This window comes from Lolium perenne, chromosome 3 (assembly GCF_019359855.2).
Source record: "Lolium perenne isolate Kyuss_39 chromosome 3, Kyuss_2.0, whole genome shotgun sequence".
In the NCBI taxonomy this organism is placed as follows: domain Eukaryota; kingdom Viridiplantae; phylum Streptophyta; class Magnoliopsida; order Poales; family Poaceae; genus Lolium; species Lolium perenne.
In genome coordinates, this window is record NC_067246.2 from 138,831,730 (window position 1) to 138,849,989 (window position 18,260).

General features: G+C 44.7%; 2 protein-coding genes across 2 annotated transcripts; one reads left to right on the top strand and one right to left on the bottom strand.

Annotated features, from left to right (window-relative positions):
- Window positions 1–955: 955 nt before the first annotated feature.
- On the top strand, window positions 956–2,412 carry LOC127339657 (uncharacterized). The gene is made up of 2 exons (XM_051365479.1): window positions 956–2,081; window positions 2,318–2,412. The coding sequence occupies exons 1-2, from the start codon at window positions 956–958 to the stop codon at window positions 2,410–2,412; spliced, it is 1,221 nt and encodes a 406-aa protein (XP_051221439.1).
- A 951-nt stretch (window positions 2,413–3,363) lies between these two features.
- Window positions 3,364–4,197, bottom strand: LOC127339658 (uncharacterized). Its single transcript, XM_051365480.1, has one exon. The coding sequence runs from the start codon at window positions 4,195–4,197 to the stop codon at window positions 3,364–3,366; it is 834 nt and encodes a 277-aa protein (XP_051221440.1).
- Window positions 4,198–18,260: the final 14,063 nt, after the last annotated feature.

Here is an 18,260-nt window from a genome sequence, read left to right on the forward strand (position 1 = left end):
TGATCTCAGATCTGAACATGTTATTGTTTCATGATGATATTCATTGTTTTATGATCTTACCTGCAAGTTGTATACACATGTCGCTGTCCGGAACCCGAGGCCCCAAAGTGACAGAAATTGGGATAACCGGAGGGGAGGGCGGTGATGTGAGGATCACATGTGTTCACGGAGTGTTAATGCTTTGCTCCGGTGCTCTATTAAAAGGAGTACCTTAATTTCCAGTAGATTCCCTAGAGGCCCGGCTGCCACCGGCTGGTAGGACAAAAGATGTTGTGCAAGTTTCTCATTGCGAGCACGTACGACTAAATATGGAACACATGCCTATGGATTGTTTAGTACTTGGATACTATTTTATTACTATCTGCAAATGCCCTACTTTGATTGTTACATGAGTTTCTCTCATCCATGCAACGCCCGTTCATCCATCCCTGTGCCTACAGTATTTTAATACTGATGTTTACTATAATAACTACTGTTATCTTTGTTACACTGCTGCTGATATTTCACTACTGCTACTACTATAAAACTGTTACTACTGATAAACTCTTGCGAGCAAGTCTGTTTCCAGGTGCAGCTGAATTGACAACTCCGCTGTTAAGGCTTTCAAGTATTCTTTGGCTCCCCTTGTGTCGAATCAATAAATTGGGTTTTACTTCCCGCGAAGACTGTTGTGATCCCCTATACTTGTGGGTCATCACCCTCCTTCCCTCCCCCAATTTCAATTTCAAAAACTCCAAACCAGTAATCGGCAAACCCCATTCACGTGAGCCATAGCGGCGGCGGCAGCCTCGGTAACTTCACCCGCCGGCGTGACTCTCAGCCCCGCCGCGCCGCCATGAACCCCGCCCCCATCGCGCCTTCTTGTCAAAGCTGTCGGCGAACGAGGTAACCAGCCGACACCACATCTTCCCGGAGTTCCTTTCCAAAAAAAAGGCAAGTCCCCGTTGGATCCAGTATGAGCAATGCCGCCTCAATTCGACAGCCGCTCGATGATGAGGACGTCGTCGGCAAGATCCTTTGCCGCCTCCCACCACAGCCCTCCTTGGTCCTCCACGCCTCACTCCCCTCCAAGGTCTGGCACAACCTCGCCGTCTCCTCCGCCTTCCGCTGCCACCTCCGTGCCCACCACCGCCACGCCCCCGTCCTCGGCGTCTATGAGAAACACGCCAGGACGCTCCGGTTCATCCCCGCGTTCGATGCTCCAGATCGTATTCCTGCCGACAGGTTCTTGGTGAAGGTCTGTGCCGACCATAGTTACAAAGTGTACAATTGGGCTGTGCTTGGGTGCCGCCACGGCCGCGTCCTCATCATCAATCGGACCTGGCGTGAGCTCCTCGTGTTCGACCCAATCTCCACTGATCTCCGCGTCGTGTCCATCCCGACGGACTTCATGAACAAAGCCTACACCACCAACGGAGCCGTTGTCTGCGAGGACGAAGGTATAGGAGATTCGACCAAATTCCAGGTGGTGCTGGTGGGCGTCTGGGGCAAAGGCCATGAGGGAGATCCCTCTGCCCGCGTCTACTCCTCTGAGACCGGCGTGTGGGGCGACCTCGTGACGGTGCCGGAAGGCCCAAAACCATGCCGCGTTGGCCGTCTCCCATGCACCCTCGCCAACAATGGGCTCTACTGGTGGCTAACTGAGCCTCACGGCTGCATATTCCACTTTGATTTGGGTAGCCAGCAGCTAGCACTGATCAACAGGCCTCCGGTCACCGGCATCAACATCGGCTGCAGCCGGATCATCTGGGCAGAGGACGGTGGCATCGGCCTCGCTGTTCTGTCCCACCCGACTTTCCGGATGTATGACCGCAAGTTGGGTTCTCATGGTTCTGCCACTTGTGTGATGCGGAAGGTCGTCGAGATGGACAAGATCCTTGGCTCCCTGGCTTCAATGCAGGCGAGGCAGACGTACATTGCCGGGTACGCCGAGGATGCCGCTGCCATTGTTGTCTCCATGCATAATGAAATGAAAGAAGACTATTTGCACATAGTTCAACTCGACTCAATGCGGTACGAGGAGATTGGTCCAGACTTCTTGGAGAACCCCTATCATCCGTACGCAACTTTCTATACCGGCGGTAAGTGAATACCCAATTTACATTGTTTTGTTGCAATATATGGTAGGAGTAGCTAGAATATGTTTACAATGCTTTGAAGTGTTTTACTAACGGCTTCGTTTGTCATCTTTTTCACTATGGCTGATCGATGTGCTGTTTATCTGTTTTAATTTAGCTTAGCGGACTATTATGAGTAATTTATAGTATCATATCATTGCTGTTAGCGTACACACTTCTAAAATTATGTGATTTATCAGGCCGGCCAGCGCTCCAACTTCCTGCTCCTTTGGACAATGATGGGGGCACTGTTGAAGCGGAAGATGGTGATGCCTCTATACCAGAGCTTGTTTGATTGGCGTCAGCGCATTCCGTTCCACTTTATAATATATATATTCCTCATACCGGCAAGAACCTACCAGCGCAATGGCTATAGGTCATGGTTCCGCTCAAGACACTAGGGTTCGAGCCTCCCATTAGTATGTTTCTGTTTCAGGCCCGTTTCGTTTTCAAATATTTGTCATATCAAGGAACAAGCCTGTACGACAACTACTTGAAACAGAAACATACTAATGGGAGGCTCAAACCCTGGTGTCTTGAGCAGAACCATGACCTATAGCCATTGCGCTACTAGGTTCTTGCCAGTATGACAAACTATATATTATAAAGTGAAATAGAATGCGCTAACACCAATCAAACAAGCTCTGGTACAGAGGCATCACCATCCTCCGCTTCAACAGCGCCCCCATCATTGTCCAAAGGAGCACGAAGTTGGAGCGCTGGCCGGCCTGATAAATCACGTAATTTTAGAAAGTGTGTACGGCTCGTAGCAATGATATGATACTATAAATTACTCATAATAGTCCGCTAAGCTCAGCACAGCTATCAATTTCATGGATCAGCCATAGTGAAAAAGATGACAAACAGTGAAACACTTCAAATCATTGTAAACATATTCTAGCTACTCCTACCATATATTGCAACAAAGCAATGTAAATTGGGTATGCACTTACGGCCGGTATAGAAATTTGTGTACTGAATGATATGCGTTCTCCAAAAAGTCTGGACCAATCTCCCCGTACCGCATTGGGTCGAGTTGAACTATGCGCAAATAGTCTTCTTTCTTTCCATAATGCATGGACACAACAATGGCACCGACATCCTCGGCGTACCCGGCAATGTACGTCTGCCTCGCCTGCATCGAAGCCGGGGAGCCAAGGATCTTGTCCATCTCGACAACCTTCCGCATCACCCAAGTGGCAGAACCATGAGAACCCACCTTGCGGTCATACATCCGGAAAGTCGGCTAGGACAGAACAGTGAGGCCGATGTCGTCGTCCTCTGCCCGGATGATCCGGCTGCAGCCGATGTTGATGCTGGTGACCGGAGGCCTGTTGATCACTGCTAGCTGCTGGCTACCCAAATCAAATTGGAGTATGCACTTGTGAGGCTCAGTTAGCCACCAGTAGATCCCATTGCTGGCGAGGGTGCATGGGAGATGGCCAACGCGGCATGGTTTTGGGCCTTCTAGCACCGACACGAGGTCGCCCCGCACGCCAGTCTCGGAGGAGTAGACGTGGGCAAAGAGATCTCCCTCATGGCCTTTGCCCCAGATGCCCACCAGCACCAACTGGAATTTGGTCGAATCTCCTATACATTCGCCCTCGTAGACCACGGCTCCGTTGGTGGTGTAGGCTTTGTTCAGGAAGTCCGCCGAGATGGCCACGACGCGGAGATCAGTGGAGATTGGGTGGAACACGAGGAGCTCGCGCCTTGTCCGATTGATGAAGAGGACGCGGGCCGTGGTGGCACCAAGCACAACCCAGTTGTCCACTTTGTAACTGTGGTCGGCACAGACCTTCAACGAGAACCTGTCGGTGGGAATACGATCTGGAGCGTCGAATGCGGGGATGAACCGGAGCATCCTGGCGTGCTTCTCATAGACGCCGAGGACGGGGGCGTGGCGGTGGTGGGCGCGGAGGCGGCAGCGGAAGGCGGAGGAGACGGCGAGGTCGCGCCAGAGCTTGGAGGCGAGCGAGGCGCGGAGGACCGAGGAGGGCTGTGGTGGGAGGCGGCAAAGGATCTCGCCGACAATGTCCTCGTCATCAAGCGGCTGCCGAATTGAGGCGGCGTTGCTCATACTGGATCCAACGGGGACTTGCCTTTTTTGGAAAGAAACTCCGGGAAGACGTGGTATCGGGTGGTTACCTCGTCTGCAAGCAGCTTTGACAAGAAGACGCGACGGGGGCGGGGGTCATGGCGGCGCGGCGGGGGTGAGGGTCACACCAGCGGGCGAAGTTACTGAGGCCGCCCCCGCTGTGGCTCACGTGAATGGGGTTTGCCGATTACTGGTTTGGAGTTTTTGAAACTGAAATTAGGGGACGGAAGGAGGGTATGTATGTACACATGCTTTGGGATTTGGCCTGGGATGCATAAGAGATAGAGGATTTGGTTGTACGCTCATAAATGGGCTATCTTTAATTTGGATGTCTCTATTCAGCACCGTGGAATTGGGGCCGCGTTTCTGTGCCCATAAAAAGAAAAGTTACATGAGAGACGAACGTTAACAAGCTCCTCGGAGAAAAGACGGGCGCAAAGAACACATCTGCCGCTCCACTCCTTCAAACTGAAAATGAGGGCATTTAAAATTTGTAATTGCTTCATGAAGTACATTTTATTAGGCATTGTCTTACTTTTTCAAAAGTAGAACCACATGGTTCAATATTTGATCCCCTATGTATACCTACTCCAATCCAATCATAATCTTTTAGCAAAATAGTATCAATTATCTTTACTATTATATGTGAGTATGTACATCGTCAAAAATATTTGATGTCAAAGATTAGAGACATTCATACCGTCTAATCACTCAAAACATTCCCTTTATATCTTGCCATACTTGTGGTCTACTTTCCTCCACATATGGTAAGCGTCAATTACTTTGAAAATTTTAATGTAAGGAGCATTAACACCCTGACGTTAGATAAGGAAGTAAAATATATTAGTAATCGTGGGATCGCACAATCAAGGATGGCCGAATCGCCACAATCAATTGGGAATCAATTGTTTGGTAATCAATCGCACAATCAAGGATGGCCGAATCGCCACAATCAATTGGGAATCAATTGTTTGGTAATCAATAGTGCAATACTATACATACCTAATTTTAGCGCACGCGCGCAGCGAATGGGTCGTCATCAACTGTGTGCCAAATTGGGCTGGTGTCCTAGACGAGGGGTAGTCGATTTTTTTCTCAAATTTCTGGGTTGGACATGCCCCCACCTGCTGGGTCCGCCCATGGAACCAAGCACGATCCAAAACAATGAGTTAGAGATTAGCTGATGTAGCTTCTTCAAACTGAAAATGAGGACATTTACAATTTGTAATTGCTTCTTGAAGTGCATTTCATTAGGCATTGTCTTACCTTTAAGTAGAACCACATGCTTCAATATTTGATCCCCTATGTATACCTACTCCAGTCATAATCTTTTTGCAAAATAGTATCAGTTATCTTTACCATTATATGTGAGTCCGTACTGATGGGTTTGTTGCAGGTAAAATAAAAAAATTCTACCACAAGAACAAACAAAACCAAGATCCAATCTAGGAAAAACCGTCAAGATCTAATCTACTAGATCTAAGCAACGAGAAAGATCAGATCCACATACCCTTGTAGATCGCTAAACGGAAACGAGATCAGATCTCGTGGGTGATGTAGTCGTACACTTGCCAATCTCAAGATCGCGATGATGATCTCTCCGGCGCTGCAAACGGGCAGCACCTCCTTATTTGGTCACACGTATAGCTCGATGAAGACACATCCCCCTTGTCCAGCAAGCGGGGAGATGTGGTAGATGGGATCTAGTCCAGCAGCACGATGACGTGGTGGTGGTGGAGAGTTTCCGCAACAAAACTTCACATGTTCGCGTTCGGTGAAAAAATAGGCAAAATGAGAAGCAAACGGAGCGGAAAAAACTGATCTAGCGCGTCGTCGTGTTTATATAGGCGCGCAGGCGTGGCCGATCGGCAAGTCAGCAAGGCACACGATCGGTCAAACCGATCAGGCCAAGTGCCATGCAGCGATCGCTGCCTTGGCCTAGACTTGGGCCTTGAGCGTGTGGCCGGCCCCTTGCTCTCCTTTGTCTTTTGCCTCTTTTTTTTAATAGTTTGTTTACATGAGCTACTTAGTGGCCCATTAGAAAAATTTGTTATAGACTATTTTAGCCTCATATTTATTTCTACTAAAATAAATAAATATTAATATTTTCTAATTCAATTAATTAATAAATTATTAATCATCTTTCCGGAACAATTTCACAACTTTTCAAAACTATTTCTTTAATTCTGAAACTACCGCTAGCAACATCGCAACCTTAAGTGTGTCACCCTACGGTTCGAGAATATGCAGACATGACCGAGACGACTCTCCGATCAATAATCATCAGCGGGACCTAGAGATCCGTAATGACTCCTACATATTCAACGATGAACAATGTGATCGAATGAACCATTAACATACGATACCGATTCCCTTTGTCGCGCGATACTTTACTTATCCGAGGTTTGATCATCGGTATCTCTATACCTAGTTCAACCTTGTTACCGATAAGTACTCTTTACTCGTACCGTGGTATGTCATCTCTTGTGACCTTGTCACATGCTTGCAAGCTAATTAGATGATATTCCACCGAGAGGGCTCAGAGTATATCTATCCGTCATCAGGATGGATACATCCCACTCTTGATCCATATGCCTCAACTCATACTTTTTGAATACTTAATTGATGAGTTCGTTGCATGTAAAACAAAAAAATTCAACCGTGAATATGAACAAAAACCAAGATCTAATCTAGAAAGAAGTAATATCTAATCTATGAAGATCGAAGCAACGAGTAGTATATGAGACTAACCCTCAAAGATCCAAAGCATACGAGATTAGATCTCGTTGTTGATGTAGTCGATCGTCCTAGGCTGCAATCCGGCAGCACTTCCGTACTCGGTCGTGCGTACGGTGTCGATGAAGCCCGTTCTCTCCCCGTTTCAGCGGGAAGCGAAGGTGTGGTAGATCCCCTCGGAATCCCAGCAACACTACGGCGTGGTGGTAGTGGTGGAGGAGAAAATCTGCTGGGCTTCGCCAAGCCGGAGCAGACTTACGGTGGAGGAGAGAGGGGGCGGCAGACTTTGGTGTGAAGGGGTGGATGCGCCCCCTGCCCCCTCCCCTCTTTATATAGGGGGGAGGTCGGTTGGGGTGGCCCCCTTGCGCCCCCATCCCATCTAGGGCCGGCGGTCAAGAGGGGGGGAGGGGATTTCTTCCCCCCAAGTTGATCCCCCTAGGGTTTTGGGAAACCCTAAAGGGGTGGCCGGCTTGGGCCTTGGGGCTTGGTGCGCCTAGCCCATTAGGGCAAGGCAGCACCCCCTCGGCCCATGTTGGCCCTCCTAGGATCGTGGGTCCCCATGGTGGACCCCCTGGAACCTTCTAGAACATTCCCGGTCTTTCACCAGAAAAATCCCGAACTTTTCTGAAACCTAGAAATCAACTTCCCTTATATGAATCTTATTCTCCGGACCATTCCGTACCTCCTCGTGATTTCCTGGATCCCATCCAAGACTCTGAACAAACTTCGGTCTCCATCTCATATTCCGAATCTACTTATGCGAGATCAAACCTTAAGTGCGTCACCCTACGGTTCGTGAACTATGCGTACATGATCAAGACTCCTCTCCGACCAATAACCAATAGCGGGACCTGGAGATTCATAATGGCTTCCACACATTCAGCGATAACTAAGTGATCGATTGAACCATTAACATACGATACCGATTCCCTTTGTCACGCGATACTTTACTTGTCCGAGGTTTGATCATCGGTATCTCCATACCTAGTTCAACCTCGTTACCAACAAGTACTCTTTACTCGTACCGTGGTATGTGATCTCTTGTGACCTTGTCACATGCTTGCAAGCTAATTAGATGACATTCCACCGAGAGGGCCCAGAGTATATCTATCCGTCAGTGCCTCAACTCACACTTTCCGAATACTCAATCCCATCTTTATAACCACCCATTTACGCAATGGCGTTTGATGTAATCAAAGCATCCTTCCGGTGTAAGTGATTTACATGATCTCATGGTCGAAGGACTAGGTAACTATGTATCAAAAGCTTATAACAAGATGAACTTAATGACTTGATCTTATGCTACGCTTATTTGGGTGTGTGTCCATTATATCATTCACCCAATGACATAACCTTGTTATTAACAACATCCAATGTTCATGATCACGAAACCATGACCATCTATTAATCAACAAGCTAGTTATACAAGAGGCTTACTAGAGACTCCTTGTTGTTTACATAACACACATGTATCAATGTTTCGGTTAATACAATTATAGCATGGGATGCAAACATTTATCATAAACATAAAGATATAATAATAACAATTTTATTATTGCCTCTTGGGCATATCTCCAATATTCTCCCACTTACACTAGAGTCAATAATCTAGATTACATGGTAAGGTACCTAACACCCATGGCGTTCTGGTGTAGGTCATGCTTTGCCCTAGGGAGAGCTTTAGTCAATGGATCTGCCACATTCAAATCTATGTGTACTTTGCAAATCTTTACGTCACCATCTTCGACGTACTCGTGAATCACATGAAAACGTAGCTTGATATGCTTCAGCTTCTTGTGTGACCTTGGTTCTTGTGCATTGGCAATGACACCCATGTTGTCACAATAAATGACTAATGGGTCCAATGCACTAGAAAACCACACCAAGCTCAGTAATGAACCTCTTCATCCATATTGCTTCCGATGAAGCCTCTAAAGCCGGTATGTATTCAGACTCAGTTGAAGATTTCACCACCGTGCATTGCTTGGCACTCATCCAGCTTACTGCAGCACCATTCAATATAAACACGTACCCATACTGAGACTTAGAGTCATCAGGATCAGTGTTCCAACTAGCATCGGTGTAACTGGTTACAACGAGCTCTTGGTCACCTCCATAACAAATAAACATATCCTTAGTCCTTTTCAAGTACTTCAAGATATTCTTGACCGCTGTCCAGTGTTCCATTCCTGGATCACTCTGATATCTGCTGGTCAAACTAACAACATGTGCGATATCTGGTCTAGTACATAGCATGGCATACATGATAGAGCCTACTGCCGAGGAATAGGGGATCTTGTTCATCCTCTCTCTTTCTTATGCCGTAGCCGGACCTTGAGTTTTACTCAAGACCTTACCTGGCAACATAGGCAAGAACCCTTTCTTGCTTTCATCCATTCTAAACTTCTTTAGAATCTTGTCCAGGTATGTACTTTGTGAAAGCCCTATTAGGCGTCTTGATCTATCTCTATAAATCTTGATGCCTAAAATATACGCTGCTTCACCAAGGTCTTTCATTGAAAAACACTTATTCAAATAACCTTTAACACTGCTTAAAAGGTCTATATCATTCCCAATCAATAATATTTCATCTACATATAATATCAGAAATGCTACAGAACTCCCACTCACTTTCTTGTAAATACAGGCCTCACCATGAGTCTGTATAAACCCGAAGTCTTTGATCACCTTATCAAAGCGTCGGTTCCAACTCCGGGATACTTGCTTCAGTCCATAAATGGAACGTTGAAGTTTGCATACCATGTAAGCATTTTTAGGATTGACAAAACCTTTGGGTTGTACCATATACAACTTTTCCTCAATGTCACCATTAAGGAACGCCGTTTTGACATCCATCTACCAAATCTCATAATTGAAAATGCAGCTATTGCTAACAAAATCCTCACAGACTTTAGCTTCACTACAGGTGAGAAAGTCTCATCGTAGTCAAATCCTTGAATTTGTCGGAACCCCTTCGCGACAAGTCGAGCTTTATAGACAGTAATATTACCATCATCATTTGTTTTTCTTTTGAAGATCCATTTATTCTCGACAGCCATGCGGCTATCAGGTAAGTCTACCAAAGTCCATACTTGGTTATCATACATGGATCCCATTTCGCATTTCATGTCCTCTTGCCATTTGTTGGAATCTGGGCTCATCATTGCTTCCTCATACGTCGCAGGGTCTTCATCATTGTTATCCACAATCATGACATTTAGACATGGATCATACCAATAAGGAGTGGTATGAGCCCTCGTCGATCTGCGAGGTTCAGTAGTTTCTTCGTTCGAAGTTTCATGATCATCATCATTTGCTTCCTCTCTTATTGGTGCAGGATGCACATGAACATCTTCCGGTACTGCGCTACACTGATCTACGAGAGAAGGTTCAATAACCTCGTCGAACTCTACTTTCCTTCCATTCACTTCTTTAGTGAGAAACTCCTTCTCAAGAAAGGATCCGTTCATGGCAACGAAGATTTTGCCTTCGGATCTGTGATAGAAAGTGTACCCAATTGTTTCTTTAGGGTATCCTATGAAGATGCATTTCTCCGCTTTGGGTTCTAGCTTGTCAGGTTGTAACTTCTTTACATAACCTTCGCAGCCCCAAACTTTAAGGAACGATAGCTTAGGTTTCTTACCAAACCATAATTCATACGGTGTCGTTTCAACAAATTTAGATGGTGCCCTATTTAAAGTGAATGCGGGTGAAACCAATGCGTAACCCCAAAATGATAACGACAAATCGGTAAGAGACATCATAGATCGAACCATATCTAAGAGAGTTCGATTACGACATTCGGACACACCATTTCGCTGCGGTGTTCCCGACGGTGTCAACTGTGAAAGTATTCTGCATTTCTTTAAATGCATGCCAAACTCATAACTCAGATATTCGCCTCCGCGATCAGAACGCGGAAACTTAATCTTCTTGTTAAGTTGATTTTCTACTTCACTTTGGAATTCCTTAAACTTCTCGAAAGTTTAGGACTTATGTTTCATAAAGTAAATATACCCATATCTACTCAGATCATCCGTGAAGGTTAGAACATAACGATAACCACCGCGCGATGCTATACTCATTGGTCCGCACACATCGGTATGTATGATTTCCAATAAGTCTATAGCTCGCTCCATTGAACCAGAGAATGGAGTCTTAGTCATTTTTCCCATTAGACATGTTTCGCATCTATCAAGTGACTCAAAGTCAAGTGATTCAAGAAGTCCATCGGAATGGAGTTTCTTCATGCGCTTCACTCCAATATGACCAAGACGACAATGCCACATATAAGTAGAATTATCATTCAATTTAATTCGCTTAGCATCAATTTTATGAACATGTGTATCACTACTATCGAGATTTAACAAGTATAAACCTTTCATCTCACGCGCATGACCATAAAATATATTATTCATATAAATAGAACAACCATTATTCTCTGACTTAAACGAATAACCGTCTTGCATTAAACAAGATCCAGATATAATGTTCATGCTCAATGCAGGCACCAAATAACAATTATTCAGATTTAAAACTAATTCCGAAGGTAGATGTAGAGGGAGTGTGTCGACGGCGATCACATCGACCTTGGATCCATTTCCAACGCGCATCGTCACCTCGTCCCTCACTAGTCTTCGTTTATTCAGCAGTTCTTGTTTCGAGTTACAAATGTGAGCAACCGAACCAGTATCAAATACCCAGACACTACTACGATTACCAGTAAGATAGACATCAATAACATGTATATCAAATATACCTTTCTTATTGACGTGGCTGCTCTTCAGATCAGCCAGGTATTTGGAGCAATTGCGCTTCCAGTGCCCTTCCTCCTTGCAGTAAAAGCACACAGTATCAGGCTTAGGGCCAGCCTTGGGATTCTTAGGAGGCGCAACAGCTTTCTTGCCGCCCTTCTTGAAGTTGCCCTTGTTGTTAGGCTTGCCCTGCTTCTTGAAACTGGTGGTCTTGTTGACCATCAACACTTGGTGCTCTTTTTGTATCTCCACCTTAGCAGATTTTAGCATGGAGAAGAGTTCAGGTAACTCTTTGTTCATGTTTTGCATGTTGTAGTTCATCACGAAGTTCTTGTAACTAGGTGGCAGTGATTGGAGGACACGATGAATACCCAGCTGGTTAGGAATCACAATTCCCAAGTCACTGAGCTTCTTCGCGTGCCCAGACATCTTGAGCACGTGCTCGCTAACGGAGCTACCCTCTTCCATCATGCAGCCAAATAAATGTTTCGAGGCCTCATAGCTTTCCACGACCGCATGAGTTTCAAAGATAGCTTTGAGCTCACGGACTAGCTCACAGGGGTCGTGGTTTTCAAAACGCTTTTGAAGCTCTGCCTCTAGGCTACACAGGATGGCGCACTGAACTTGGGAGTACTGAGTCTTCCGAGTCTGCTAAACATTCTTTACTTCATCGGTAGCAGTCAAGGCAGGTGGGGAACCTAGCGGTGCATCGAGCACATATTGCAGGTTTCCACCAGTGAGGAAAATCCTCACATGACGGAACCAGTAAGTGAAGTTGCTTCCATTGCTTTTAAGCTTTTCTTTCTCTAGGAACTGATTAAAATTGATGGTGGGGGGCCGCCATGATCTACAACATATTTGCAAAGAGTTTAGACTAAGTTTATGATAAATTGAGTTCAATTTTAATTCTTTAATTAACTAAGTGAACTCCCACTCAAAACAACATCCCTCACATTGTCTTAGTGATTACACGAACCAAATCCACTACACCAAGTCCGATCTTCACGGGAAAAGATGTAGTTTCAAAGGCAAACACTCAAAGTGTTCATCATATCATTCATATGACTCATGCTCTACCTTTTGGTATCCCGTGTTCCGAGACCATGTATGTACATGCTAGGATCGTCAAGGCTACCTTAGTATCCGCGTGTGCAAATCTGGCTTGCACCCGTTGTATGCACATGTAGAATCTATCACACCCGATCATCACGTGATGCTTCGAAATGACAAGTGTTAGCAACGGTGCATACTAAGGATGAACACTTTATTATCTTGATATTTAGTGAGAGGGATCATCTTATAATGCTACCATCACGATGTAAGCAAAATAAGATGCATAAAGGATTAACATCACATGCAATTCATAATGTGTGATATGATATGGCCTTTCTACTTGTGATTTTGATCTCCATCTCCAAAGCACGGACATGATCTCCATCATCACCAGCATGGCGTCAAGGTCAGTGGCGTGAGGTCTACTCACACTTCTTTTCCTGTAGACAGTGTTGGGCCTCCAAGAGCAGAGGTTTGTAGAACAGCAGCAAGTTTCCCTTAAGTGAATCACCCAAGGTTTATCGAACTCAGGGAGGAAGAGGTCAAAGATATCCCTCTTAAGCAACCCTGCAATCACGATACAAGAAACAAGGCCTAGGGATCCTACTTTCACTAGTGGACACTCTCAACATTGATCACATAACTGAAACTACTCTACACTCTCTTGTTGGATAACAAACACCATTCATTGTGTAGGGCTACAAGAGCACCTCAATGCCGGAGTTAACAAGCTCCACAACATTCGATGTTCATATTTAAGTAACCTTAGAGTGCATGATAGACCATTGCAATTATACCGAGTACTAACATAGCATGCACACTGTCAACATCAGCTATGAAAGGGGGAATAGATCGCATCAATACTATCATAGTAATAGTTAACTTCATAATCTACAAGAGATCACAATCATAGCTTATACCAAGTACTACATGATGCAGACACTGTCAACATTACATCATGGAGGAGGAATAGACTACTTTAATAACATCACTAGAGTAGCACATAGATGATATTCAACTAGATCACAAAGAGAGAGATGAACCACATAGCTACGGTAGAGCCCTCAGCCTCGGGGGAGAACTACTCCCTCCTCATCATGGGAGCAGCGATGGCGGTGAAGAAGATGGCGGTGGTGTCGATGGAGATGACTTCCAGGGGCAATTCCCCGTCCCGGCAGGGTGCCGGAACAGAGACTTCTGTCCCCCGAATTGGAGTTTCGCGATGGCGGCGACTCTGGAAGGTTTTCTGGTGTTTCGTCAATCCGTCTCCAAGATTTAGGTCACGACGACTTATATAGGCGAAGAAACGGAGTCGGAAGGGGTCTGGGGGCTCCACACACCAGGGGGCGCGCCCCCTCTAGCCGCGCCGCTACCACGTGTGTGGGCCCCGGGCCTCCCCTCTGGTCCATCTTCAGTGTTCTGGAAGCTTCGTGGAAATATAAGATCGTGTGCCTTGATTTCGTCCAATTCCGAGAATATTTCCTGTGTAAGATTTCTGAAACCAAAAACAGCAGAAAACAGGAACTGGCACTTCAGCATCTCGTCAATAGGTTAGTTCCGGAAAATGCATCAAAACGATATAAAGTGTGAACAAAACATGCAGGTATTGTCATAAAACTAGCATGGAACATCAGAAATTATAGATACGTTGGAGACGTATCAGCATCCCCAAGCTTAGTTCCTACTCGCCCTCGAGTAGGTAAACGATAAAAAGAATAATTTCTGTAGTGACATGCTACTTACATAACCTTGATCATACTATTACAAAGCATATGAGATGAATGCAGTGACTCAAGGCAATGATCTATAGTTGCTAACAAATAGATAACATATAGCAAAACTTTTCATGAATAGTACTTTCAAGACAAGCATCAAAAGTCTTGCATAAGAGTTAACCCATAGAGCAATAAATTCAAAGTAAAGGCATCGAAGCAACACAAAGGAAGATATAAGTTTCAGCAGTTGCTTTCAACTTCAACATGTTTATCTCATGGATAATTGTCAACACAAAGTAACATAATAAGTGCAAATAAGCAAGTATATAAGAATCAATGCACAGTTAACACAAGTGTTTGCTTCTAAGATGGAAGGAAGTAGGTAAACTGACTCAACATAAAAGTAAAAGAATGGCCCTTCGTAGAGGGAAGCAGGGATAAATCATGTGCTAGAGCTTTTCAAGTTTTGAAATCATAAAGAGAGCATAAAAGTAAAATTTTGAGAGGTGTTTGTTGTTGTCAACGAATGGTAGTGGGTACTCTAACCCCCTTGCCAGACAGACCATCAAAGAGCGGCTCCCATGAAATTTTTATTTTTGGTGACACTCCTTCCAACCTTCACTTTCACAAACCATGGCTAACCGAATCCTCGGGTGCCTTCCATCAATCTCATACCATGAAGGAGTGTCTATTTATTTTAGTTTTATTTAGATGACACTCCTCCCCACCTTTGCTTTCTCAAGCCATGGCTAACCGAATCCTCGGGTGCCTTCCAACAATCACATACCATGGAGGAGTGTATTTTTGTAAAATTATGAAGGTTAATTAATTGGGGCTGGGAACCCCATTGCCAGCTCTTTTTGCAAAATTATTGGATAAGCGGAGGAAGCCACTAGTCCATTGGTGAAAGTTGCCCAGCAAGATTGAAAGATAAACACCACATACTTCCTCATGAGCTATAAAACATTGACACAAATAAGAGATAATAAATTTTGAATTGTTTAAAGGTAGCACACGAAGTATTTACTTGGAATGGCAGAAAATACCACATAGTAGGTAGGTATGGTGGACACACATGGCATAGGTTTTGGCTCAAGGTTTTGGATGCACGAGAAGCATTCCCTCTCAGTACAAGGCTTAGGCTAGCAAGGTTGTTTGAAGCAAACACAAGTATGAACCTCTGACAAAACTTACATAAGAACATATTGCAAGCATTATAAGACTCTACACTGTCTTCCTTGTTGTTCAAACCCTCACCAGAAAATATCTAAACTTTAGAGAGACCAATCATGCAAACCAAATGTCAACAAGCTCTACAGTAGTTCTCCACTAATAGGTTTAAACTACATGGTGCATGAGCTTAATCATGATCTACTTGAGAGCTCAAAACAATTGCCAAGTATCAAATTATTCAAGACATTATACCAATTACCACATGTAGAATTTTCTGTATCCAACCATATAACAATTAACGAAGCAGTTTCAACCTTTGCCATGAACATTAAAAGTAAAGCTAAGAACACATGTGTTCATATCAACGAGCGGAGCGTGTCTCTCTCCCACACAAGCATGAATTTATTCAGAGAATGAAAATAACAAAAACGAAAATAAAAGCACACAGACGCTCCAAGTAAAGTACATAAGATGCGACGGAATAAAAAGATAGTTTCAATAGAGGAAACCTGATAAATTGTTGATGAAGAAGGGGATGCCTTGGGCATTGATACGTCTCCGACGTATCGATAATTTCTTATGTTCCATGCCACATTATTGATGTTATCTACATGTTTTATGCACACTTTATGTCATATTCGTGCATTTTCTGGAACTAACCTATTAACAAGATGCCGAAGTGCCAGTTCCTGTTTTCTGCTGTTTTTGGTTTCAGAAATCCTAGTAACGAAATATTCTCGGAATCGGACGAAATCAACGCCCAAGTTCCTATTTTCACCGGAAGCATCCAGAACACCCGGGAAGGACCAGAGGGGGGGCACTGGGCCCCCAGACCATAGGCCGGCGCGGCCCAGGCCCTGGCCGCGCCGCCCTATGGTGTCGTCACCCCTTCGACCCTCCTGCGCCGCCTCTTCGCCTATATAATGCCCCTGGATCGAAAACCCTAAGACGTTCGACGAAACCCACAGAAACCTTCCAGAGCCGCCGCCATCGCGACGCCAAGATCTGGGGGACAGGAGTCTCTGTTCCGGCACGCTGCCGGAACGGGGAAGTGCCTCTGGAAGGCTTCTCCATCGACACCGCTGCCATCTCCACCGCCATCTTCATCACCGCTGCTGCTCCCATGAGGAGGGAGTAGTTCTCCATCGAGGCTCGGGGCTGTACCGGTAGCTATGTGGTTCATCTCTCTCCTATGTACTTCAATACAATAATCTCATGAGCTGCCTTACATGATTGAGATTCATATGATGATGCTTGTAATCTAGATGTCATTATGCTAGTCAAGTGAGTTTTACTTATGTGATCTCCGGAGACTCCTTGTCCCACGTGTGTAAAGGTGACAGTGTGTGCACCGTGTGGGTCTCTTAGGCTATATTTCACAGAATACTTATTCACTGTTGAATGGCATAGTGAGGTGCTTATTTATATCTCTTTATGATTGCAATGTGTTTGTATCACAATTTATCTATGTGCTACTCTAGCAATGTTATTAAAGTAGTTCTATTCCTCCTGCACGATGTAATGGTGATAGTGTGTGCATCCGTGTTAGTACTTGGTTTATGCTATGATCATGATCTCTTGTAGATTGCGAAGTTAACTATTGCTATGATAGTATTGATGTGATCTATTCCTCCTACATATGCATGAAGGTGACAGTGTGCATGCTATGTTAGTACTTGGTTTAGTTGTATTGATCTATCCTACACTATAAGGTTACTTAAATATGAACATTGGATTGTGGAGCTTGTTAACTCCGGCATTGAGGGTTTGTGTAATCCTACGCAATCTGTTCATCATCCAACAAGAGTGTAGAGTATGCATTTATCTATTCTGTTATGTGATCAATGTTGAGAGTGTCCACTAGTGAAAGTGTAATCCCTAGGCCTTGTTCCTAAATACTGCTGCGTTACTACTGCTTGTTTACTGTTTCACTGTGTTACTACTGCTGCAATACTACCACCATCAACTACACGCCAACAAGCTATTTTCTGACACCGTTGCTACTGCTCATATATATTCATACCACCTGTATTTCACTATCTCTTCGCCGAACTAGTGCACCTATTTGGTGTGTTGGGGACACAAGAGACTTCTTGCTTTGTGGTTGCAGGGTTGCATGAGAGGGATATCTTTGACCTCTTCCTCCCTGAGTTCGATAAACCTTGGGTGATCCACTTAAGGGAAAACTTGCTGCTGTTCTACAAACCTCTGCTCTTGGAGGCCCAACACTGTCTACAGGAAAAGGAGGGGGAAGTAGACATCAAGCTATTTTCTGGCGCCGTTGCCGGGGAGGAAAGGTAAAAGGTACTCACACTCCGGACCTCGGCTATCAAGCTATTTTCCGGCGCATTGTAAGTACTCGAAGCTATTTCCTTTAGATCCTGCAATTGCATCTTTTTTTTTCTTGTTTACACTAGTTTGGCATAATGGACAAGAATGAGCTTCTTATTCTATTTCCTGATTTAAAACATGGATTGTTTGATGCGAAAATTAAAAAACCTATGGAATCTTATTTGCATGCTGGTAGTAATATTAGTATGAACGCTTTGAACACCATTGTTGATAATAATATAGAAAGTTCTAAGCTTGGGGAAGCTGGTTTTCATGATCTTTT